The sequence below is a fragment of the Anser cygnoides genome, chromosome 2 (assembly GCF_040182565.1).
Source record: "Anser cygnoides isolate HZ-2024a breed goose chromosome 2, Taihu_goose_T2T_genome, whole genome shotgun sequence".
NCBI lineage: Eukaryota > Metazoa > Chordata > Aves > Anseriformes > Anatidae > Anser > Anser cygnoides.
Window position 1 is genome coordinate 38760871 of NC_089874.1, and position 27447 is coordinate 38788317.

Below are 27447 nucleotides of genomic sequence, written 5' to 3' on the forward strand. Positions count from 1 at the left end.
TATAGTGGATTTCACAGACTAAACTCAGTCAATGATAGCAAAATTAGACCATTAGTACAGTCTGTTCTTTCTGTTTTTTTTTTTTTCTTCTTCTTCTTGTGAAAAGTACTTGTAGCAGGTCAGAAGAGATCTTCTGTCCTCCCTTTTCCTATGTTCTCATTATTCATTACTTGTGTGGTCCTTAGCATCCATTAGCTACAGGAATATTTGAAAAATAATCTGCGGAAATTTGTAGCATTCAGAAAAGGTACACAATATAGTCCTAGGCACTTGCTTGAGCCTGTTTAGTTAAAAAACTGCCCTGAGTTTATACATTCAACCGTCACAAAATTTTCACAGTCCCAAAGCCTTGCTTTGCATAGTGAATCTAGGACGGCATGATTTCCACCTATCTGTAGATCAGTTTGGTTTGTCCTTGTAAAGGTACAGCCCTGAGCCACAGCAATGCAGAGTATTTCAGAAAAGGTACAGAATTTTTTGGAGTGTTTCTTTCCCAGCTTCATTTCGTCTTTATGGAAATCACATGCATTCCTACAGCTCACACTTTTATTTCACATGCACCCTAAAACCAGCATCAAGAATTTCCTTTACAGACACAAGAACTGCACCATTGAATTTCTGGATACCAGTCTATCAGACTTTTTCATTTGGGAAGAATTAAAGAAATAGTCCCACCAGATTTTATGGAAATCAATAGGAGTTTCATTTGAACATGAACTAAATGAAGCTTTAAAGAACATATCCCAGTCTTTTAGAGCAATGAATAGAGCAAGGCTGTTTTGTTACCCAGCCCAAACTGGTGAAGGTGCCCCCAGCATTTTAGGAGGGAGTCTTTTTCCCCCCAGACCTTTAGCTTTACCTGTTTGTTTTCTGGAAGATAGTTTTTAAGGTAATACAATGTGCTCATACTTCTGCTTTTCATTCCCACTCAGTTTAGTGGTCCTTCAAAATCCCTATTTAAAACTCTATCATTAAAACAATACCTGAGAATTACAGGAAAAAATAAAGACAACAACAGAAAACCAGCACGTTCCTGGACCAAATAAAGCTCATGTCTCAATAGAAAGAGCAAAAAACTCTGTGGAGGCCATAATGGATAGAGTTTATCTTAAAACTAGAAAATAGCTAGTAATGAACTGCTACTATCATCCATTACATTCCTTAAATTTAATTTGTGACATGCACTGCAAATAATGATTCTGCGAGCGTTTAAAGAATTCAACAGCAAAAGCTTTCTAGTTCTGAAGAAAGGCATCACCCGGCGGGATATGGAGAAAGCACAACAAGCAAATCCAAAAGACAGAGAGAGCAGTTTACTTGTGGAGGCCGGCTAGGCGGTGTGCTTATGAGAGGTGCGGGGCCCATGGCAGAGGCTGCGTTCAAGCTCCTTTCCCTTTCGTCCTGGTAAATTCGATCTCGTTCAGCTTCTGGCAGCTGCAAGAAGTTCTGCATAGCCCGAAGGTTTACCAGCAAGGACTGCGAGGCAGTCTTGGGATCCTCTTCCTTTCGGAGGATTTCTGAGAGCAAGCCCTGTAGGGAGGGGGAGGAGAAAAAATGCTGGACAGTTAGCCTGGTGAAAACATCCTTTGCACAGCCGTTGCTCATCAGATCTCCTTCCACTGGGCTTGGAACGAGAGTGGCCAAATGTACTATCCACTCCACACAGGAATATATTAATGGCAATTTAGGTAGCAGAGAAGAGAGCCTCAATTGTGCTCTTAATTTTATTAAGCATCTGTTTTACATACAACGCAAACTGAATCTGCCTAATAGGTCTCCTTCCTTTTACTGGCTTAACTTGCCATGAAATCTTTCACAGTTGCCAGACAATCACAAGAAGTTAAGAGTAAGTGAAACACACATAGTCCAGAGGCATGATGCTGTGCTGTTCTCAGGCTTCCCAGACAAAGCACATAGAAAACCTAAAGAAATTGGCTTTCCACATTTCTAGCACTTTAAACAGCTCTTTGAAAGGAAGTGATATTCCACAGCTAATCTGAGATGATAAACTCGTAATGGTCCTGCAGGCTTAACTGACTCAGGTCTAAATTTTTAATAAGTCAATACTTAGATAAGAGAGTTTTATATCAGAGTTTAACAACAGGTGTCAAAACTGACTTTTGGCCACTGAAAGGAGAGAAGTGTGCCCCTCTCCTCCTCCCACCACCCTCATCCCCTCACCAGACTATCCTAATCCTCACCCCGTCCATTGCCTGGGCTGTTTATTTGAGCACCTGCTGTGCAGGTCCCACTTCCTAAGTCCATTTACTGTTGCTGTCCTTTGACAACTTTCAGAGCCCAACAACGACACACAAAAGCGAGCATTGGGGAGTGAAAGAAAGCCAGCACAGAGGGCAAAGGCAGCAGTGAGCTGGGAATGGCAGGCTGCAGACGATAGCTTGCCGCCGGCTCATACAGACCACGCCAGGTTCCCTGCGTAATCACTTCATCTCGGTTCTCCGCAATGGAGCAGGTCTGGCGGTCTGGGACACCTAATTACTCTAAAAGATGAAATATTTATGAACCTGTGAGTGCAACTAGAAGTTTAACGTCAACAGGTTCTTGAAGTCTCCCCCCTGCCAAATTCTCCTTTTAAATACGTCAGGCGTACAAAATGCTCTGCTGTCTTGAAGTTACAAAACTTGCAGTAAGAAAACTGTAATTTTTGCAAAAGCAAACACGAACTTCTTTTGAAAATACATTTTGTTGCCATGCAGGGGCAAGGAGAGGCTTGGCATGAGAGACTTCTAATGCCAGTGTAACAAGGGAACATTGATGTGACATTAAAGAACGCAACCCAATGTTCCTTTTCCTAAAGAACATTTAAGTTATTTGGGGGTAATTGAGGTGTGAAGGGTGGAGGTGTAAGAAGGGAGTAATAAAAAAGCTAAGAGAGATGATTCTGACTGTAGATGGCCATTCACAGAAAGCTACGGCCGAAGTATCAGCTCCTGATGATGAGTCTGATGCTCACACCTATGAAACCACCTATGGCAGTTGTCTCCTATCCCAAAATATCCTTTTTTATCAGGCAAAAGCCCCTTATGGAGATACTGCTGCAAAGCTACCGCTCCCAGGCAGCTGTGCTCAGGCAGGTCAGCACCCACCAGCGTGGCTCTGAGCTCTGTGTTTGCCCCATCACCTCTCTGCCTCCCAGGGGCAATGAGGACAGAGGTGCTAATCACTATGTTGGGGCCACGTGGTCCTCATGGCTCCATATGGGTCTGCACACACAGGAGGGAAATGGCATGGAAAACACAAACCGTCCTTCCAGCATTGAGTCTGAAAGATAATTTGGAGGTAAACTTAAAAAAATAATAATAATCTGGTGGATGCTTTCTTACCACTGTTCTTCATCCCTCCTCTTTTCTGGTGTCCAGGCAGAAACTATTTAGAAGGTAAATAAATGAGTTACAGACAAAAGTATAATTTGGGTGGAGTACAAATTTTAAAATTTTGTTTAGCCTCAACAATAGACTTATTAGCAAATATGGAAGTTAAATTCTTGCCTACAAGGTTTATGTACTTTTGTACCTAAGTACTCACACTGTTACTGCTTGTTAATGGTAGGGTTATGCTACCCATCCTCCAAAGAGCATCAAAAATGATTTTGTGCCACTGAAGAGAAGGCAGAGCTGCCCGCAGAGCACAGGACGTATGATTAAGGTGTAAACGTGTGATTTCTGACTGCTACTGTGCTGAAAACAAGCGCTCCAGGATTAAAAAGAAGAAAGGAAAACTAAACACAAGTGAACTGGTCACTGGCAGGAAGGAAGACTCCTTTCCAGCAACCCACTGTCAACCACAGAAAACGTCCTTGAAAAATACTTTGGACCATACTAGAAAATAATAAAAAAATAAAACTTTTTTTCCCCTCCCCTGTGTCTGTCAGTATTAACGATTTATGCAGGAAATGTCATTAGGTATTCATTCCCCTGCCTTTTCCCCATCACTGGCGTGAATCTTTGCATGAGCTGGGAGCACAGCAGAGGACTCAGATATGGAGAGAAGAGGGGAGATGAGAGTGTGGGGAGAAGGCAGGAGGAGGTGCTTGCTTTGAATGAAAAGGTCAGAATATGGATGCAAATAACAGATGAAAAAGGTGTAGTACCAGGTACAGGGCAAGTCTTACGATACAGTTTGCCGGCTTTAAATATTAATTTGTTGCTACTGCTTCAATTTTTTGAGCAACAAAATCCAGCTAAAGACGGTTGGACAACAAGTAAAATGGGAAAATCCTAGAAAGAATACATTGGCTCTTAAGTCTTGCCTCCTACATGCAGTAATTTACCGTTCATTTTACTAGGCCTGAACTGGCTTGCAAAGCTGCAAGTCTTGGTGTGGTCTCCTGATATTGTACCTCAGGTCGCACAGAAGATCCATGCCATTTGGTGTAGAGATTATAGAAACTGTCAGGGGCAGAGTCCCCTTTGCTCTTCCTCCCTCTTATTCTTTCACACTGGAAATGTATTTTCTTAAGATGTTACCAGGACCCATTGAAAAAAGAAAGTTTACACATCATCACAAGTATAATTCATTACTAATAGCACAAAAATGTTCAATAAATATTATCAGTGCTTTCAAAAGCTAATTATGAATTCTTTAAAACTGGAGATAAACAAAAGTGTCTGCCAAAGTGAACAAAAACGCTGCCTGTCTGGCCCCCAGTTTGTCTCCTCTTTGAACGTAATCATTGATTCAAATAGATTTTATCAGCCTCGCAGAACTTCAAAGCTTCCAGAAGAAAAATGCAATTTGCCCAAACCTCCCCAAAATATGCAGAACGTCCTCAACTGCTATCTGCCTCCATCGCGGGGTGCTTAAGCCCCATGTCCAGGTGGAGGATTATTTGCAAGCTCCACCCACAGGCCTGGATCCCTGCCAAGGAAGTTATAAGCAGACACATTTATCTATGTCGCTTAGTAGCAAGAGGAGAGCCGTCATGATAGTGTAATAGCACCTTTTTACCTTTTATTCAATAGTGATATGGATAGTGTTCTTTTTCTTAAATTACAGTACGAAGAATTATATGAATACAGTGGCAATTTCTGTTATACTTAAGCAGGCAAATTTCTCTCTACCACATAATTTACAGAACTCAAATTCAATAAAACATTACATGATGGTCCATTACTGTTATCAATTTTGAATAATCCATCTTCATTTTTCATTTTACTGGAAAATAAAGTGAGCCAAAGACAAAGTGGAAGAAAAAAAAAGTGCCTGAGAAGGTGGTTGGTGTAAACTTGGATTTTGTTTTAAAATTATGCGGAGCCATTTACTGCATCCAAGTGTTCTCTGAAATAGCAGTTGCCCAGAATTAGTATGAGCACTGTCCTAAATACACAGAAGTTTTCACATAGGAGAGAAGGCATTATACATTAACAAAATGCAATAAATCCTAGCAGCTAATATTTTAAACAAGTATGGGGGTGAAGGAGAAAGGAGGGGGAGAGAAAGGTATCTGGCAGAAACACTGAGAAGTAGTCAAAAACCTTGAGATGTAAAACTGTCACTTGTGGGAAGAGAAGAATTACAATAGTCAGACATGGCAAAAGCAGCAGAAAGCACTCCCCCTCCTTTCACGACGATGGAGATGAGAGGTCACCTCCGTACAGCAGAACCTGAGCTCAAGCAGCAAATGTTATGGTTGAAAGTGTACACAAACAAAGACAGGCAATTCGGAGTTACAGTTCCAACCACAACCATGACTAACACCTCCTCACTTGCGCAGCACGTAGATGTCACCGTGCCATGCACTAGGTTAAGTTATGCCTTCAAGTCAAATGTCAGACTCGCTGGTGGGAACCAAAGCTTTCCATTTCCTGACTCATGTTTGCATTTACAAACACTGCAGAAATGGGAGAGGAGTTTGTTTATTTGTCTAAGACTCTGAAGGTGGTTCAGAGGAACAAATGCCGATGCTCCTCTCCAGCTCTTTCAAGAAGAACCAAGCAGCGTGAAAAGCCTCCTGGTTTAACAGGAGCTCTGCAGGGGCAGACCGAGCCTATCTGCTGGGGGGAGTCTGTGGGACAGGCTGGAGCAGGGGCACTGCGCTTCGCTGCATCCTCTCAAGGGCTACCCTGCATCGGTGCTGTCACCGCATGGCTGCCTGGTGCCACCTGGACCAGCAAGCTGATCGCAAACACCATTTCTGCCCAGCAAAGTGCCTGGGAAAAAGCTGAACCATCCAGTATACCGACAGCAGCTGGAAAAGATATTAAATTTATTAATTCAGCTGAATGGCAACTGAAATGTAATTTACTGAAATTTTCTGAATGTATAGCTCAATTTACCAAAATTGCTCTAGCAAGTTGAGAGACTGGCGCACACATTTGGTAGCCAAGATTGAGGTGAAACTTGGACCTGCTTGCACAGATCCTGACTCAACAAACTTTTCCAGGGTGCATTACAAAGGGATACTAACAGGATTCAGCCTGTTTCTTTGCAGCCAGTGAGCTGGAATAGCAACTGCTGAAGGACAAATAAAACTTCAGACCTGACTGTGCACTGAAGCCTTCCTAGTAGGACTACTGTGAAATTTCTTGCAAGGAGAGGCGTTCCAGCCTCCAAAGCTACTTCTGCTGCCCACAACAATTGTGCTATTGTGCACGTATGGTGCACGCAAGTTATAGCTTTCCGGCCTCCTCTTTGATTAAACTTCGCAAGGCACATTCCTGAAAAATGCACGGTTTTGAAACTACCATTTTGAAGGTAAGGGTAGGGTGGAAATTATCCAAGAAGAGATTAAGAACACTGAACACCCTTACAATTTTCTTAGGTGTGGCTGAGGTTTTTTCTGTCCTATTAATAGACATTAATTTAGAAACAACAAAAAAAAAAACCAACAACAAAAAACACCAAACGATTTAGTTCTCAGTAGTAATTTTACCATTTTTTTTCCCTTTGGGCAAAACGGAAGCAGAAATATTTCCAGGCAACACTTTTGCCCCAAAATAAAAATTAAAAAAAATCTTGAAAATGATGGCCAAATGATGAACTACTATGCTAAGCTGGTAGAACCACCCCTCGCTTACCCCCTGCACCCTCCCCCCCAAACAAAACCACAAATTCTGTATTCATACTATAGAGCAGAAATGTGTAAAATGACGTACCAACATATTCAGCCAATTCAACTGAAGTTCATCTTTATTACCAAAATACTAAATTACTCTGAGTTTACAATTCACTTCCTTCCGTAACTTTTACAGTGAAAGCAAATCTCTCTCCTCATCTGAGACCGTATCTTAACATCAGATTTTTTTTTTTTTTTTTGGTGCAGAACTCCTGACTGATTTCGGTGAGGTCTTCTGCCTTCAACAACTGATGGCACGATATGGTCCCTTGACACGGCACAAATATGCTTATAGCAGTTTCAAAAATGTCAGTGGTAAGCCTGAGCTAGCTTTTTATCTCAGAAAACAGTAGATAAATTTAAACAAGCATTTTCACTTGCTTTAGCAAAAAAAAAAAAAAAGTCAGAAGATATTACATCAATATTAGAAAATAACTTCGAAACAGCAACAGTTATTAAAGTGCTGCCTTAATTTTAGTTAAATGCGATATATCCTTGAACAAGCTGTGATAAATTCTGAAGCACAGCAAGCAAAACAAATTTCTGTGCTTTCATATAAAAACCACAGGTGACTATACCTGTACTTATACTTGGATGTTAGCTATTCCCGTGGGTACAATGACAATTTTCAGCTTTGCAAAGGTGAAGTGTGCCAAAATCGAACTCCTCTGGAATTCAGTGGGGCTTCACTTGCATATGAAAAGTATACTTATTTCTTCACCATACTGAGGCTAATGTTGCCTAGGCTCCTAGTATTTTTCCTTTCTATTCCCTACGTTGGTCACAATAAGTAACAAATACTGCAAATAGTTATGTAGCTAACTGCAAATACTAATTTGATTAGCTAACACAATTTGTAGGATATGGGGATACTACTCTGTGTTCTTTCAAGTTGATTTGGTTGAATATTGCCAAAATATATTACGTATATATATATTTCATATCTTTTTCCTGGATTTTTTTCAACGTTCATTTTTCGATTTCTTCCCAGTTTTGGGTCACTTTGAACAACACATTCTTCCTAGCTGGTTAACTACAATGTCTGTGGAAGAACTGAACTTTAAACAAATATTTAATAACTTTGGTAGTAAGAAAAATGTCTGGTAGTCAGGAATCAGTATTTGCACTAGAAATCTGGCTCTACTGTTGCTTTCATCCCATCTCTAGAGTATCTTTATGCAGCACGTCCTATAAATTCAATGTCCAGTCAGAACGAATTGTCCTTGTACTTCAGATAAATACTGTTCAAAAACAAGCAATAGACCAAAAACTGCATGAGAAAATTGAACAAATGATTTTGGAAGGGGGAGGAAGCTGAGAGAAAAAAAAACAAGCTGTTTTTAGACAAGTCTGAGAAAGAAGTAAATAATAAATTATTTATTTTCTGAATTATTTGGCAGCTGCAAACCGTGGTAACTTGAAACTACTATTAGTATTTTGATACTTTAGAGTATCAATACCCAAAATATTACTTATTGTATTAAACAAATCTCTGTGTCGCTTATTTATAAATATAACAACTGACACTGCCTGAATTTATGTAACCTGCATGAGTTCATGTATGCCATGAAATTTGGTATAAAAGACCCAAATCTTCAAAGTCTCCTCTACTGTTAAGAGGAAAGACACAAGGACACATACACAGCTCTACAGAGAATTCACCCCATAACTGTACTTCCTTTCAGCAGAAGGGTGTAAAAAATAAAGGTAATAATAATTCTGAATGATTACCAATAACATGCTGATTCAAATCTGGTACAAGTGCATAAGAAATAATTTTTATTCTCTAAGTCAGAAACATCAACATTTCAAGAGAATCCCAAATTATAATTTTTTATTATATTCTACAGTGGGCAAATACTTGTTCCCTAAGTTAAAAATGTGGAATCCAAAACAAATTTACCTACGTCCTTTAAAAATATTTCTTAGAGGAAATCCTATTTTATTTTCTGTTAAAACAGACTTTTTAAATTTTGAGATCTTATTTGCTTTGGGTATACTGACGTTTCTTTCATAACTTCTGCTTGATTAAATTCCACGCAACATGGCATTAAGTTAAATTCATAAAGCAGAATAAATTATAACAGGGTTAGCTTCTAAAACAGGTGTAAAAAATAACACATTTTAGTGTTACTTATCAGCTTTGCTAGGGCTAGTTTTTTCTGTATTGAAGCACTGAAGTATATGCTCTGACGTGGACATCGGCAATCTCAGAAACTACTGTTTTTGCAACAAACTGCAAAAACACATGAGAGCAGAAGATCTAAAAATAAAGCTTTTATTTCTTTAAATTAGGTCTTTTCAGAAAGTTCCTATGAGTCATGTTATTAAGACTTTCACTAGAAAATAATAAACACAAATAAGGAAAAGAAAACCAGTAGTTCAGTGCATGCATGTGGTCAGTACCGGCATACCTTTACAACACAAGGGCAATCTGTTGGGTGACTTTGTGAATGATCACAAAGAGCTGTTCATTCCCTTTCCAGGGAAGATGGAGAGGAACCAAAATATCTCTAAAAACAGTGCGTATTTCCACAAACCTATCACCGTGGATTTCTGTACTGTATCAACATGGACACTGGTCCTACAAGGAAGTGTGGTTCCTTCACAGGAGCTAAGTGACAAGACAGAATTGAGGACAGAGACTTAAAAGGCGATAATTACTAAATATGTAAATTAATTAATGAGAGAGAAAGAAAAAAAGAGAGAGAAAGAGAAGAGGCTGCTAGATTTAAAAGAGTAAGAAAAAAAGACTGACCTGAGTTCGGTTAAAAGCCACGCGTGCAAATACTGCCTGTGAGATTCCTGCTCGTTTCAGTTCATCACGGACCCACTGGTAGATTTCGGAAGACACCTCTGTGTTTGTTGAGACCTGCTGCTCCAACGGCTTGTTCATGGATCTACTGACAGGAGGAGGGTGGTTCAAGTACTGTTGGTTTAAGGACTGCTGGGCTAGAAGTCTGTTCACTGCATACTGCTGGTTCAGCAACTGGGCCATTACCAGCTGCTGATTTACCAGCTGAGGGCTAATGGGAGTAGATACAAGTCCAGGGTGCAGGTTTGGAAGCGGGGTCCGAACTGATGGTTGACTACCATGAGAAAGCTGAACAGGGGATGGAGGCTGTTCGGCTGTGTTCCCTGGGACCGGCTGCTGACCGAAGTTGACATGGTTGGCACCTTGCTGGGATAGTTCAGAAAGGCTATCCATCTCAACTATGGTGGAAAAGAAACATTGAAAAAGCCAACATAAGACTGAAAATCACAAACTTCATGATCCTTGCAAGACACGCTAACAAAAATATGTAAATACAAAATAGCTCAACATTCATGGTTGAGCTTACAGTATTCTCCAGCCTAGATCAGTAAGTCCATAAGATCACTGTTGCTGTTATTTGCCTTCAAAATATCTACAAATAATGGTGCAGTGGATATTCAAACAAAAAAACAAAAACCCACCACCAACAAAAAACACAACAAATTGCCCATCACTGTCACCAAGCTATTGGAGGAACCAGCAGAACATCAGAGCCAAAACAATGTGCTGGAAAGCACATATGGCAAAGGAGTCACTGCTAGAGAGCTCTGCAAAAGTGCAATGCACCAATTGCCAACCAAACCAGGAGCATGTGGCTACAGAGGGCATTCCCACAGTGATGGATGCAGGGTGCTTCAGGCACAGCAGCAAACAACCAGAAGTGGGGCAAAGATGGGAAGTCCCTCTGTATGCTGCAGAAGTGGCAAGTAAAATGGTGAGAGTATCTGTGCAAAGAGTAAGGAGGGTTGTTACTGGAAAACTCACCCAGACTGGAGAGAGAAGCCCCAGTGACTAGTTTTGCTTCTCCTGTGGGGTCCCTGCCACTACATCTGCAGTTCCCAGCCACTGGAAATCTGTAACAAGCAGGGTGTGGTGTAGACCTCCCCATGCTTGCTAATTTCTAGATGCAGCATCAATTGTATGGGACTGCTAGGAACTAGTATAATTTATGTAAATTACACAGATGGGCTGCTTTATCTTGCAACCATGTACGCATGTGTTTTTTTTTTCAGTGACTTGCAACATGGTTGATTTTTTTTCCTATATTAACTCATTTGCCTTGACACACCCTCCTTTTTAATTAACAACACAGTTTTTTAAACTACAAGAGTTCTTCCAGCTCCTCTGTCATGTGTGATAAGACAATATAGAATAACTCTAGCTTAATGTAAAGGAGTCTCACTTTTACCAGTATACATCACTTTTTCATTTTAAACAACCTCAGTTTTAGAGGTTTAGCAATGCTGGTCTGGAAATAGATTTAAGAAAACATGCTTTATTTAAAAACCAAAAAACTAGTATCTTCATGAAAGTGTTGTAGCTATTTTTTCTTATACAGTAAATCATATTTAACAAGGATAAGGCAATATCTGTGCTTTTCATAGTGACTATGAGCTTCACTAACAGGTATTCAGTACAAAACACCCTTTTCTCCACAAAAGAAACTGGAAGAAGAAATCAACACCTGGACTCCCACCCACAGCCTGCCCTACCCTGTTGTCCTAAGCAGGAATACATGCACACGTTTCTCGTGTCCCCAGATGAACAGATGATGATGAAACTGTCTTGGTAGGTCCCATAAGGAGAATTCTGCAGGGGCTGCCCCATGCATGGGCCTCACAGCAGGAGTGCCGCTGCAATGGGGCTGGAAGGAGGTGCTGTGGGATGGTCAGCCCCCATGCAGGCACTCTGCTGACATGGACCGCCTCAAACCAAGTGCAGTCATGCAGGTCCTCAGAAGGCTATACACCCTCAGAGCAGTTCAACGTTGCACACAAGGTACAAAGTAGATGAAGGAGAGAAGCCGCCTATTTCCACCAGTGGAAAGTAGAGATCAACCCAAGTGGGCCATTCATTTGGAACAGTAATTCAAGCAACTATCACAAAAGTGATTCATTGTCTTCATTACAGCCTTAAGCTATAAAAGGCAAGGAACCCGTTTTGGTAGATGAATGATTTTTCTCCAAATACTAACAGCTAAGTCAGGCTCAAAATTCAGTCGAAACTGAGGTACCATTTCTTCATTCTGCTGAAAACTATGTAGAAATTTTCTGACATAAAATGTTCAAAATTATGTTAATAGGTTTAATAAATAGTTTTAAAAAGGGACAACATAGAAAGATGAAAGATATTGTAGAATTAATATGTCCCAGTGATGTATTTTCCTCTCCAGTAGTTTACTCATGATTACTACAACAAGCAAACAATCGTCACAACAACTATTTGCTAATATGAATTGAAATCAGGGTCCCAAAGTTAGAGAAATATATGAATTCATGAAATTATAGCATTCTTCTTGGAATGCAGTGATAGTTATAGAAGCCTTTTTCTTTAAATATACATTAGCCAGAGCAAAAAAAAAAAATACATACATTAAAGAAACCAGCCCATCACAGTTCCAGGAACAAGTTTTTTAAACAATTATTCTGGGCTGTAGAAGATCTCTAGATTTACAGAATGACAGCTTTACATCTCTGGCAAACCAAGTCAGTTTGGCTGTTTCAATAGCAAATATTTATTTAAATGAATTCTTTCACTATATATGTACTTTCTACATCTACTCATCAAAAGCATCCTAAACTTATCATGAAGGGGCCTGGCTTCTTATATGACTGTGACAGACCTCAATTTGACACATAATGGTATGTATACGCCATCATGGTAATTTCTTTTTTTTTTTTTTTTTCTTTTTTTGCTTACCCATCATATCTTTTGCCTTCTTGAAATGTTTATACCACCTTCCAAATTCCTGACATTTTGCTGCTGAGACATTTGCATAGTAAGTGCTGTTCACAATGGAAGAAATCATACTCTGCGTGAAAAGGGGAGAAGAAAAAAATAATCTGTAATACAGAGCAGTACAAGTCAAAGCACAAATTATTTCAATTGTTGAAACCATTATATTTTTAGAGATTGAGAACCATATTGCATTTTGATCCTGTTGTCCAAAACCTTTTAAAAAACTCATTAATTGAGCATAAAACCAAACCAAGGTTTATTATAAATGAGAGCAAAAAAATCAGATGTACTAAGGGAAGAACAAAGTTATCGACCAAGAAATATCAGGCCATGGGATGGGCTCTGGATGGAAAATGCTAATCATGAAAGTGCCTTTTGTTTGTGCTATTTCTGCTTTTAAATTTGATTGACCCTTCATGTACCAACACAAGTTTACAGGCATACAAATGCTACACTGAGTCCAGATATGTAACGATGCCCAAGAAATCCATGCCCATTCCCTTTGTGCCACTTACATACAGAGCAGAACCTGGAAAATCACAGGACCAAAGTTTATCTGAATGTGTTATTGGTAGGGTAAAACAAAATGATTTCTAGAAGGATAAAATACACACGTAACTACCTAAATCAAACCCAAACTTGCTTTTCCTAAAGAGGGCATTTTAAGTGATTCACAGAAAGAGGCATATGAAACTCTCATTGTCATATCTAATTCTGTAAGTGAATATTAGGTATAAAATAGACTAAAGGATGATAGAGATTTTTTTTTTCCTCAAAGGTTCTCGAGATATCAAATAGCTACAGTGAGAAATTTACCTTCTGCTCAGTTTTAACCAATTTTAAAACAGTGGAATTTACAATGCCTAAAACTTTCAGTTCTAGTACATTCTTTTTAAAAAAATCAATTAAAACCAAGCCTTTCAAAATGAGGTGCTGCTCCAACATGAAAATTATATCCGGTTTATGATACATAAATAACGAAATTAGCAAATATAATTCCAATAGAGTGAACTTTGCCACCCTTTAGATTTCTATGAGGAAAGTAGATACTTTTAGCTTAACTAGAGGAATCATCCAACATATTGAGAAAACAATGACATTCAAAAAGACAAAGCTTTGATTATTTTGTTTCTTTGCTATTCAGCATGTAACATTTAGCTATATTTGTGCTGTCATAAAATCAATGTACAGCATGAACTCTTTGTTAAAAAAATTGCAATAACCACTAGAAGAAACAGTTTGGAGTAAAAATGCAATAAATATTACTCTAAGTCTTCTCTTATAAGGCTAGTTCAGCTTCTGATTAAAAGGACCTTGATTATTGATCTTAGTGAAGTTCATTATAACCATTTGTTTTCTAACATTACTCAGTAACATGCTATTTGTAGAGTCTCAGAATTGCTAGAGTGAGGCGGTACTAACTTACACCAAATGTAGATACCTTTTACCCATCAGGTAGCTATTTTAGTGTTTTTCTGAATCACCAAAATTCTTACCATTCCTTGATATTAATCTGGCACTTCTGAAATTAACTATAAGCATTTTGCCAGTGATATAAAAGGAGATTGAAATCTTAATAGACTACTGCAACTTTAGCCTGAATGACCTGAACCAAGCTCAGCTGAACCCAATTTCAATTTCTAACATAATAGCAGTACCATTAACGTCTGCAACTTACAAAATTATTGTTTAAGCTCTTTTACAGATTAAACCACTTAAAACATGGGTACATGATATAAATTGTGTGATTAAAAAAAGCTTCTGTAGACCTGAACTGACAAATTATATGAATGTACAGTTACTGTATATGCAAAACTTGCAGATCTGCATGTGCAAAATGGGCAACTGCAACTTTCCCATATTTGCATGTATTTTGTGGATGGCATTTAGACTTCAAGGTGGTTTTCCTTTATTTTATTTTGTCTATCTCAGATGTCTTCTCCTGCCCAAGTAACTTTATTAAGCATGAAAACATGTAGATGGATAATAATTTTAATAAATTACCTATTACCTATGAATATGGTTGTCTAGGATTTCCTATTCCACCCTTCCATGTCATTTTACAAAGATATGCCAATGACATGGCAGTTTGTGATATCCCCTGCTTCTTCAGAAACAAATTTAATGCAGTTAATTTATTTTACAACCAAATAGGGGACTAGTCTGTTTAAATAACAGTGTTAGGAATTTCAGCTTCTTTGACACAATGTGAATCTGATACTCTGATGGCTAAATAGCGAGATTTTATTCTAAATCTTCAAAGTAGATAAAAAAAATCATAGACATTACCTACACATTTTAAAATGAAAATTATCCTGCTTTTTCTTTGAGAACACTCATGCAAACTTTCTAGCGGTATTACATACACTAAGAATCCTCATCAGGAAGAATCAATGATTTATTTACTAATTCACTGAAGGCAAAATTTTACAAGCCAGATAAAATATTACTATCTTGTTAACTCAGAAAATAACTTGACAACACTGCATTTCATTGTTTCTATTCCTTACATATTATCTTGTCATCAAATCTTCAGTCACATCAGTGCAGAGAGATGCACTTTGCTACAGAAATTCCTATATAATTCTTGTTGCTGTTTAATTCTTATATGTTTTAGTGACAGTCTATCTATACAGATGCCCACTATGCTTAGGGACTAAAACTGAATATAAAACCCTCCAAGTTAATGTTATTCAGAGATTTACACTCTAGACTAGAGGTACATTGTTTAACAAGTTTTCCTTATTTCTCCGGTCACTACATGTGAGGAGCTCCCAATGTCTGGCTTTAGGCTTATCAGTAATCAGAGGGGGCATGACTGTATTTGAAGCATACTCAGGTACTACTGTACATAGGTATTGCTTATCTGTGAGCCCCAGAGGCAGACACTTTCCACGTACAAGGATGACGAATATAAATGCATCACACAAATATCAGGCGTATTCAAATGCATCACATTCATCACTCATAATTTCATTTCTTTTTCACACGTCGCCAAGAAAATTGATAGAATGCAAAAACTGGTCACAGATCCACAGTCTTAACACATCTCCTAGAAGTTTACCCTTGAAAGCAAGTTGCAAGACTTCAAGATCACAAATTTCCCTCTCTCACCTCCCTCCATCGCTCCCCCCAGACACGGCGCTTACAGTCCTGCTCTGAGAATCAGAAGATCTAGTCTGAAATGGTGCCACCTTCACAGAAATCCCACTATTCTGGAATGATACCATCTGCTGCAGCCCAAGTGCTCTTTTTTTAGCCAAATAAGTTAATTATAATTAGGCATCCAACAACTGTGTGGAGGTAGGGGTAGAATTCGCTGCGAAGTTCAGCTGAGGTTCATTCCATGTAGCTTGAACCAAATCCCATTCTCTCGGGGATATTAAATATCAGAGAATTGAAAACTAGGCACCATGATTTCTCAAATAAGTTGGGGAACTCTCTGGGGAAAGACCTTAAATCTCAGCCAGAATTGCTTTCATATGCCCATCGAGTAAAAACTGATAAAACAGCAGCATCAGCCACTTTTCATGTTGTGTCAGAAACTAATGCAAGGTGTGTCCTGCAAGCCAAGGGAAGGACCGGTGCCTTTCATGCTGGCCAGTCGCTTCAGCCACCAGCACAGGTGCTATGAGGGAGGCATTTGTGAGTCATTTCCTGTAGTACTACTCTCAGACCAGGTGAAGCATTGTTCAATCATTGCTAAAAGTATACTGTTGTCCTTTTTGCAAAACAACAAAAACAATGTTAATCAGGTTAATTCAATCATCTAAACCAAAACTGTTCATGCTTTTCTGCCAAATCAACCAACCACAGCAAAATCTGTTATCAGTGATTGCTCAGCTTCCAGTCAAAAAAGCTTTTAACCCCCACAGTCCCAAAACTTCCCCCTAAATAACCTTAAAATTATTTTTATATGGGCAGAATGAGGTTGTTTTCATGCCTCATGAAGGGGTAGTTGGGCTGCAGTATTTACACAAAACAAATACATGCTAACTGACTTAGCGGAGAGGAACAGGCACAGCAGCTTCCTAAAACAACAAGGCTGAATTAGATATTGGGGATTCCTGTGCAAATGAAGCATTTCCCTCAAAAGCAGCATTGTAACCCAAACTTATTTAGGCCTTCCAGGATGTTTAACTAGGAGGAGGGGAAAAAAAAAAAATCCAAGCGTTTTTGCAACTCATTCATCGGTGTTTAAAGCTTCAAGCCTGCTCAGTGGAAGGGGCAAGGGCTGCAACAACTTATTTACACAATTATCTAAATACGATTAAACAGCTGATGGACAAATATTAAACTGGAAAATGTATAGTCATTTCAGCTTAATGTAATCCTCTTTCTGTAAACACCCAAGATGATTTTTTTTCAACCAGAACAGTCCTGACATCTCATAAGCCTAAGGGTGAATAGCAAGAGATTGTTTTTGATAGTTATAAATATTCAAAAGACATGCAGACCATCTGCTTTCATAATACAGGTAAAGCAAGACTGAAATGGTGACTGCTGTATAAAAATGGTTCTTTTAACAAAGTCTTCCTCTCCTCGAAAACTATAAAGACAGATGTCAAAAACTGTTTACACAGGGTAATCAGGAGCGTGCAAAATGTAATATTCCTTTTACACACAGTGCTTGCTAAAGAGATTTTTTTTTTCTTTTTCTTCCCATCTGTGTGTTGCAACACATTTCTACAAGTTAAAAACATTTTTTCAAACAGAGATCTCATGAATACCCAAAAACATGCTATCTGGTTTCTGAATGCTAATTAATTTCAACTAAGGAATCTGATTTTTTTTTTTTTTCCTGTAGGAAGGAATGCATGCTTTTGAAATGGAGCACTTCAACAATAACAGCCACTGAAAACAGAACACCCCACAAGTTTAATTTTGCACGAGTTTGACACTGGCTATTTTCACAACTGTTTTGCATTCAAACCCGCATCTGCTAAATCTGGCTATAAGACAGGCAGGAGCTGTTCTCCTGCTTTTCAAATGAGATTTTATTTATGTTTTACTATTTATCAAGTTTTTCAGCATAAAGCCTTGTAACATCATAATGGTTTTGTCAAGTGATAAGTAGAAGGTACCTTGTCTTCCAAGCAGAATATGAACAGTGCTGCCCATAAACCTTACAGTCAATTTTCAGAGCTGAAACACTAATCTTGACAGTAACCTTTTAATGTATTATATTAATGGCAGAGAGGCGTTAAGCACCTTTTTTATAATTCTCAATAAAATGAACATTTACTGAACAATCTGTCAAACTAGTGGCTCCATTTTTTAAAGCCAAACTTTTAAGGCTCTATTCTATTTTCTCTTCCATAAATCCTCCACTTTACTTTACACTGGCAGGGCAGCACGTCCCAATTCTGCAACCCTAACACTCCTTTAAAAAGTAAAAAAAAAATGCTACAAGCCTTTGTTCCTAGATCTAATTTGAATAGTGATAAAGTTGCAGAGCCAGACAGAACTTCAAGATTTGGGTGGGAGGAGAGATCTTTTCTTAAAGGACAGAGGAACTTTGTTTCCCTCATCCTAGCCGCTATCACTGGCTTTTGTTTGCGTAGAAATGGAAACATCAGTATTAATGCAAGCTGAACCATTCGGAGTGTTTCTCAGAAGATTCTGTGTTAACATTTTTCAGATAAGAATGAACATTCAAACCCCCAAACGGATAACACAAGATTACCCCAAATCAAAGATTTTAGCTTGTCTGAGCCTATGCCAGCCCACATACAGCAAAAACCCAACCAGGACAAAACATTGCTCCTAGTGCTCCAGTATAGCTGAGAACTATCACTTGCCACTTCAAGTAAAACCAGACCTATAGCTTTGATATATCCAGCCACTAGCTGTTTTGTTTTGGACAAGGAATCATGAAATTGCATATGAAGAAGTAAGTTAATTTTTTATTTTTACCTTGAACTATAACGAGCAACACAATGGATTTTGTTGATTCATGCCCTATAAACATGTAGAATAAGGAAAAAAAAACACAGATGGACAGAGAAGAAAAAAACTTTTGTTTGTGCCTTTGGCATTGCACTTGGTTGGCTATCTGACCTCTATACTTCTGCCAGGGTCAGAAGAACTAAGGATCTGCATGGCAAATGCTGGTCATATAAGTTAAAACTGCCTACAGGCTGATTTCAAATGACGACAGAAGCATTTATTCCAATACACAAGCACTTATTTTGTCCTTTCTCCTGTCCTTGCATAGCCTAAATTATCTCCTCTTTCTTTTCTACCTTATGTCTTCTCTAAGAATTCTAAATGTACATATTAATGCAATCATTGAGCTACATTGAACATAACGAGGGAAGATTATAAAACAAAAGGAACCTCAATAAGTCATATATAAACCTACACAAGAAGACCTGAAAATCAGAAATGAGGATTCATCATCTGAAGAAACTGATCCTTGCACTTCACAATTTGTAAATGTAATGTAAATTCCCAGTTGCTGCACGATCGAACAGCATCCTCCCAGTATTTTCTGAGTATATCCCACTGACATAAATATGTCATATATTTATATCATAAATATATGATATAAATAAAGCTCAAACAAAAAGCTCATTTCCAGGATACTACAAAGGTTAAAAGTTTAAAGAGCAAGAAAAATAGGTGAGAAATGTTAATTCAGATCTGAAGTACTTTATAACTGCTTTACAAGCTGTACGGCATAGTGGCCTAGACTTAAAAAAAAAAAAAAAAGTCATCACAACGCCAACCTTGGTATAGGTGACACAGGACATTTCTGTCTTCACTGTCAGATACCCTACATGAATCTTTATAATCATCCTGATTTTTATTGCACTCTGTTTGTAAATCACAGGTACTTAGTAACAAAAATATTTCTGGCTAAGCCTTTCCCAAACTCAATCTGGATAAAATATAAAATGCTAAATAATCAAAATTTAGTATGTTAATTCGCAGTTTACTTCACTGAATGAAAATGGCCCTTTAGTTTGGGGGGTGTTTTATTACAACTTCAGATTTTGATTCTGCAGTGCCTTTGCTGGAAAAGCTCTGAAACCAGAGAGCTTCACAGGTAAGGCAAGCACTATCCAGTTTAGTCAGAAATCCGACTGAAAAAAGTTGTTCTGAAGTAACTAGATTTCTTTATACTACTGTTTTAGCTTAAATCAGAAATGTGCATTTTCAAGGGACTATCCCTGTTGCTCCCACTTTGGTGCCTATCATGAAGCCGTCTTGCAATACACTGGCAGAGTTTCTGCCAGATGAAGCTGTGCTCCAACCTTGGGACCAGAGCTGAGCTTCTCCAGGGCAAGCTCCACCCTCCTCCCCCGTCCTGTAACGTGAAGACAGGGTCCTCTGCCCCAACCATCTCCCTCTCCAGGCTGCTGCTCCTGTACTAGGCAGTAGCAGAGTGGACCGTGGTCAAGGCCAACCAGCATTTCTTGTACAAGAATGAAGGCTGGGGTAGGTGGGGTTTTGGAGATCGCACAGACCAATCTGGTGGAAAACTGGAGTGAGATACACCTTCAGTCTCCCTCTTAAGTGATTGCTTTTACTTCCAACAATTCTGTTCCAGCCAGGTCAGAAAGCTTCTGACTTGTTTCCTACCTGGAAATGACAATCCTAATACAAATGTTTCAAAATGCTATCCTAATGCAAATGCTTTTTGTGACAGGTGACATTTTAGATCTATTAATGCATCAAATGGGCACATAAAAAAAATCCACAAAAATGAAACATTCTCTTGATACAGATGTGGGCAATTTCTCTACCTTCAACCAACCGCAATGGTTGTTTTCTACTATGTTTTTTGTAAAAGGCTGCTCAAAATTGTTTAGCGTTACCCACCACGTTAAAGAAGATTTCCTTGCTGGGAAATAGGACATAATTTTCAGCAAGTCTCTTCTCGGATTCCACTGTTCTGCTAGGCAAAGCATCAGATGTCTGGCATGAAGTTGAGCCCTAAGGCACAATGTCCAGACAAGAAGTCATCAGACTCAGTAGCACTAACAGTTGTCTTGCTGAATGTCTTATGGTGTTTAGGATAAGCCCTTTCTTTGATCTCTTTTCCTTTTCCTGCACAAGATTTTGTAGATTTTTAAAGCCAAAAGGGACAATTTTGAGCATCTATTTGGACTCTACATAAAAACAGACCCTAGAAGTTCATCTAGCAATTTCTGAGTTCAGCTAAGTTACCTGTGGCTGAGCTAGAGCAAACATCCGATATTGATCCGAAGACTTCTTGTACTGGATCTTTCAACATGTCCCATGGTATCTGTTTCACTAGATAAGTACTTTTTTTTTTTTTTAAACATATGACTAGCTTTTAGCTTGAACTTTATTGATTTCAGCTCCTAGTCAGTGCATCTCTTATGTCTCTGATTGCTTGCTTAAATACCCCTCTAGTGACAAATGTAACATCCCCTGCCTATCCTTTGTTTAAATGGTTAAGTGTCAGATTTATTGTTTCAGGCCTCATACCTCTTTATGAGCCACCTGTACTTCTGATTATTCTTAATCATATAGACCCCAATTCTGTAAGGATATTTACCCTGCAAAAAGGCACACGAACAAGCTTCTTTGTCCGGGGAAAATATGTAAAGAATTATCAGGAGAAAAAGGAGTTATAGAATGAAATTTGCTATGGATTCTTTACTTCTGCTAAACAAAATCAAATGCAAGTGACATTTTAAGCAGCTGTATTAGACAAGATACTAGTTTCTTCTGCATTGTTGAATTTCATTGTTAAGAGTTTGTGAAAAGTCTAGATGCTCTGAAGAGTTTGTAAAAAGATGCAAAACTCAATCTTGGAAGAAAAATGTTCCAGCTAGCTTTCTGTGTGGAATAGGCATGTGCACTTTGAGGTTCTACCCGTTTGAAAATCATCTTAGTTATCACTCAGATTAAAATGTAGCTAGATAAGGTTTTGCACATAAAGCTACTCCTTACAAAATGTGTAGAACAGTGCACACAGCTTTAAAGGCTTGGGGACATTCTAGCTGGCAAGTATATTTTAGTGAGATTATATTGTGATACATACAAAATCCCACAATTCTGGGAGAATTTAGATATACTGACTTAAATACAGATGCTAGGTAAATTTCAAAGAGATGAATTCTATTCTCCATCCCTAGAAAGGATATATACACTGATGTCCTTCACATGTGTCTCTGTTTTTTTATCATCACAGAATCCATCCTTCTCTATGAAAGTTTGCTAAAACTTCTCAAATCCTTTGGAAAGGTGGCAAAGCCAGGAATAGGTTATGCTTCAGGACAGTTTCCCCCTCACCCAGCACATAGGTAAATTTAGGTAATTGTTCTTCACAAGCTTATGAAACAACTGCAACTCTCAGTGTAGGAAATCTTAGTTCTTAAAAAAAAAAAAAAAAAAGAGATGTAAGAGACATGCATATATGAAGAGAGTCGAGTCTTTCATGTGCTCCCACCCCTGGGGAACAGAACTTTTTCTTTTTGACTCGTTTATTCCATGTCTTGGAGTAAGGCAGGTCTGAGGCTGTTGATGTCCTGAAAAACCTGTCCTCCGATAGCTGCTGCAAGGCACCAGAGGAATCTGATACTGTTTGTGTTGTTCTTAAAGAAGTGTCCAAGGAAAGGGAGACAAAGCTCACCCTTGCCTCAGGTTTTCCTACTGTGTCTCTTGGAAATAAATAGAAAGAACGCAATTATTAATTAAAAAAAGAAAAGGGGGGAGGAGGGAAGGGAGCAAGCTTTGAGAGTTTTGCTCAGGGTCTTTTTGAGAAACATAGCTCTTCTAAGTTGTGATTAGAGCCAAGAACTGCACGAGTCTGGTCTGACAAGGTGAGAGGTGCTCATCTCTTGGCACCACCTCTCAATGAGTGGGTCCTGCCTTGCTTTCATTCTTGTCTGGTAAAAGATTATTACAAATTCAAGTAATTTTCTCCAGACAAATCTTTATGCCTACATCACCATTTGCCCTGATGCAGATGTACCTCGGCTTTAAATCTGCTGACAGCACTGCTACAGCACCTACAGAATTTGCTCAGCTCTCGGGTAGGTTTTATAACCACACTGATATCCATGCCTCCCACCACTGCTAGTAATAACTGAACCAGTCGGGGAAGGTCTCCGCAAACCCATCGCAGCAGTGATTAAGACCTAGACATACGTATCTACTTGCCCTTTAAATAGAAGGCTTAATTGGCGATGTGGATAGCAGTTTCCTAATGGACAGAAATTAAACTCCATTTAATTCCTGAGCAGACACTTCCAATGCACAAGGTTTACCACACATTTGGAGTGGGGAGGGGGGGGAGGAAGGAATGAGCCGCATACACGACTCTCCCTACCTCTGACAATCACTGAGGAAAAGCAACATGAGGACCAGAATGGCATAAGTGTGGCAGGTGTGAATTGACCTGCACTGGCAAAGCTGCGAGCTGGGAAACTTGCAAATCACATGGTTGTGCAATACTTGGCTCAGTCAGTGCTATCATGTTCTCTTTTAAAAAAAAATAAATAATAAAAAAAAATCTTAAAGACATGTACATCAAGTTAAGGGATTAACTGTCAAGTGACATTACCGAAACAGAGACAATATATTTCTTTATTGTTAATGAAATTCAGTTAAAAGTGAAGGAAGTGATAAAGAAAGTACTGTTTTGTAATGTATTTTACATAAGAACGTAATATAGAAAGGGAAGTGCAATTAAATCTTAATGTGGACTTTTTTATTTTTAGTTTATCATCTGGTTTACATTTTGAGCCCCTTTGCAGCAGTAAATTATACTGGCATTTCTTAGGGAATAGCTGCCATGTTAATTTAGTTTAATAAAATAACTGACAGAGAAAAGGGGGAAAAGAAGCAAGAAGAGACAGTACCCACCCCCCCCATCCATACTCTCCTTATCTTTAGCTAAGTATTCAAATGCTTTCTATATGAATTGTCCGTGGTCCAACTCCAGCACCATGTAATAATACAATACATTACAACACAGTACAATACAATCTTGGATTTCTGTAGCGCCCTTCATGCAAGCATCCCAGGGTGCTTTACAATCATTATGAGTTAAAATTAAAACTGAAGCACATACAATTCCTAATAGAATCATTTTAAAAATGCTAAACAGAACAAATAACTTTTAAGTCTAGATTTAAAAGTCCCAACAGCCAGAGCTTTCCTTACTTCAATTGGCAATGAGCTCCAAAGCTAGGGAGCAAAGCGACTAAAGGCTCTCTCATGTTATGTTAAAGGATCTCTCATGTTGTTTATACTTGTGCAGTACTCTGCAGCCAACAATTTGCCAATAAGAAGAAGAAAAAGACTTATTTGCAATCTTGCTTTAAAGAACAGTGGAGGAGTGGCTTGTTAACCCTCTAATAAAGTTACAGAAAAAAAAATAGGGTTCGCACTCAGCCATAACTGCATTAAGAAGTATGAATGAATGAATACAAAATTTTGTAGCACTGCATTACTTGTCTGACTCTTTACCAGCTAGCTGTAAAAAGGGAAAAAATAACAACAACAACAAACATGTTTTTATATATATGGAAAAATTAAAAAAAAGAACATTATAACAAGTATTTAAAATGCAAGTTATTCTATATACCATTCTCAGGACCACTGAGGCAGTGAAAAAAGAAGCTGAGTAGGGTTCAGTTCTACAACATATACACATTTTAGAAGGAAAATGCATCAGAAGAAAATGTGCTTTGTTCCGTTTTAATTCTGTCACTTCCCTAAAACTTAAAGGTCATATGATACAGATAATCCCTCACATGACACAGTTCTCAAAATTGTTGAGACACAATACCAAGTAGTTAACACACAAAGTGGGGAGGACAGTCACAAAAATATTATTCCCCTAAAAAAACATGAATTTTGTACTTTGTTCACAGGAAAGCTTCGCAGAAAACAACTGCTTATTCCTCCATACAGCTGAATTAAGGGGAGGGAGGGAGGGAGGAAAGAAAGAAAAAAAAAGAAATCAACACTAGCACCATCCCACTATGGGACTTCTCTTTTTCAGAAGCACGCGACCTCATGACAGCACAGATAGATACTTAGGGACTTGTTGACATGTTACAGAGTCTTCTGAAGCCATAAACTGCACTTATTTGAGAAACAAGGTATGCTCCCTTTCCTTCCTGCCTCCCTCCCTACACAGTTAAGTCCAGGCCCCATAATTGGTGTGGAAAGGGACTTTGACATCCTCATAATTTTACCTAATGAAGAGGCAGGAAAAAAAAAATCTACATCTTTTCTCCTATAGTAGCTACTGCCCAGAGAAAACAGTTTGAGATTGATATAACTCTAACATTGAGAGTGTTTAAATGCATCTAAAGAACATAAATCAATGATCAAAATATTAAGTGATTTGAATTTTGAACTCACTGTCCTCAAAAGAAATACTACACTAGTGAGGTCAACCAGCAGCACATAAAGGGTATCAGATAGAAGACAAAATATTTTTAAGGTTACACACAAGAGTTGAGTATCCTGAGAACACCCTTAAATACGGTGTACCTCTAAGATTCACCTGGAGTGCCCAGGGGCCTCCAGCACCACACTGAGTCTTGTGGCTGGGTCTTGTGGAGGAGCTGAAACAGAGGCTCCAGCAGCCCCATGCAAGGCCAGCTCTGGGATCGAAGCCCCTCTGTCGCAATGCTATTATTTCATCTGCCCCATCCCATCAGCTATAGGCTCAGTACTTCACTCCAAATGCCCATCCTACTTGGGTGACTAAAAATCACGGGCACAAATTTTAATAGTTAATTGAAAATGTTTTAAGAATCCCGATACCTTGTCAGCTTGAAGAGACATCAGAGGGAATGCACTTGAGCAACTAGGGGTGGGTTGGAAGGGACCTGCCTGCCAAGACCTGAGCCCAGGCCCTCAAGGATTTACTTCCCTGAAATAATTAATGACATCTTCAAAACCTAAAGCACAGTAACATCTAAAGTAGAAAAAGGAGCTGCATTCCTTACTGAGTTTATTAATTAGGGGGGGAGGGAGGGTGGGAGGGGGAGAGGGGAGGGTGGGAGGAAAGAGAAGGGAAGCGCAAACAGCAAAAGAAACCCAACAACTTGCTCTCAGGTCTAGGCAAGTAAAATTAAAAGGGGAGGGCAGAAAATAACCTTTCGGTTTTGTGAAGAAAGAATTCAGAAATGCTCATAAAAAGTATGGATTTTGGCAACTCTTAATAGCTCATTTCTTGGTTATTTATAGGTCTGGAAATTTTAATTTTAGCAACTGCAACTTTTTTTTTTTTTTGGTCACGATGGGGGTGGGAGTGCAGGTTGTCAGAACAGCAGCCAGGAAATGTGAGAGGATTTCTATATTGCTATTACGCTGCTTGTTTGCTATGATGGCCAGGTACACTCAGATCAGGTAAACTGAGAAACACTTAGGTTCCAAGCAAGCTTTCTTCCTGGCATCTCTGCCAGATCATATAAAACCTGCATGAAATCTGCATAAAACAGCATGCAAATTCAGGGCAGGATATTTGAACAAAGAGCAAAGTATGTGATATATATTGTGCCCATGTCATATGCAGAAAATCATTCACTATAGCACCAGAAGTTTGATCAAAATGCAGTCAAGGCATCTATATTTATCACAAGTGCAGAGCCATTCAGACTTCAGTATCATACCAGCACTTGTTTGGTGGGTGCACACGTTTTATGGAATGCAAGCATGTATTTGTCCCCGATCATCAACTGCAGAATTATGTAAAAGATATTCTGGGAATGGGAGAGAGGGGGACAGGGACGGCACACAGAGATCTTCAAAATAAATGTAAATAGTAATAGAATGCATATAAATTACTATGTCCATAAGTACCACAGACTTCGGATATATTCCACGGAAATATTTCATGTCTCCTACAAAATACATCAAAAAGATGCAACCATGAGATTCTGCTATACATCAAGCCTGGAATTTCTCATCTATAATGCACTGGCTATTGGTTGTCCTGAGAGTTAGGCTAGGTATGGACAGTTTCAAAGGATGAGCAAAAAGGAAGGAAAATAAATTAATAAATAAAAGACCTCCTTCATGTTTCGGGATACTGTGGGGAAAGAGAAAGTATTCCTTGCTTTCACAAGTGCTGTTGCAGCTGTTCGATAAAAAAAACAAATAAAAACACTAAAGTGAAAAACCCAAGCCTGTTTGTGAATAGTAACAGCAATGATTCAGAAAATCTTTTTGTAGAAAAAATTCACAGGAGATAATACTAGTTAGAAAGTCAACGTCATTTGATCATTGCCATATTTTCAAAGCTGTGCCCAGAAACTAATTAATCTCTACAATCTCTTAGTCTGGTAGGTAACCTGTTATCTCCCTCTCATGGAAAAGGTAACAGGAACTCAAGTGGTACATCTAAAAGTTCATAAACACACCAACAGTGTGATTGTTCCAGAATCAAATGAACTTCCAGCCTAATTCGAAAGAGACAAAACAAAACAAAAAAAACCCTCATTATTAATGACAGCATAGATACGATCTGTAGCAATTCAGTTATTTTAACTGTAGAAGAAATAAGAAACTTGAGCACTAAAACCCCAAACACAGCAAAATTGTGAAAATGAAGTATGAAATGTTAGAACTAATGCTGAGCAGAGAGACGGTATGATTA

At 38.7% G+C, this 27447-nt stretch overlaps 1 protein-coding gene across 10 annotated transcripts in view; it reads right to left on the reverse strand.

Moving 5' to 3' along the window:
* SATB1 (SATB homeobox 1) overlaps window positions 1–27447 on the reverse strand; it is a 93172-nt gene that overhangs the window by 34057 nt on the left and 31668 nt on the right. For all 10 annotated transcript variants that reach the window (XM_066991880.1, XM_066991881.1, XM_013171966.3 and 7 more), the window contains 3 exons: window positions 12810–12921; window positions 9834–10288; window positions 1318–1530 (listed from right to left, as the gene is read on the reverse strand). In XM_066991880.1, the coding sequence (XP_066847981.1) occupies window positions 1318–1530; window positions 9834–10288; window positions 12810–12921 (780 nt within the window). The remainder of the gene's footprint in view (window positions 1–1317; window positions 1531–9833; window positions 10289–12809; window positions 12922–27447) is intronic.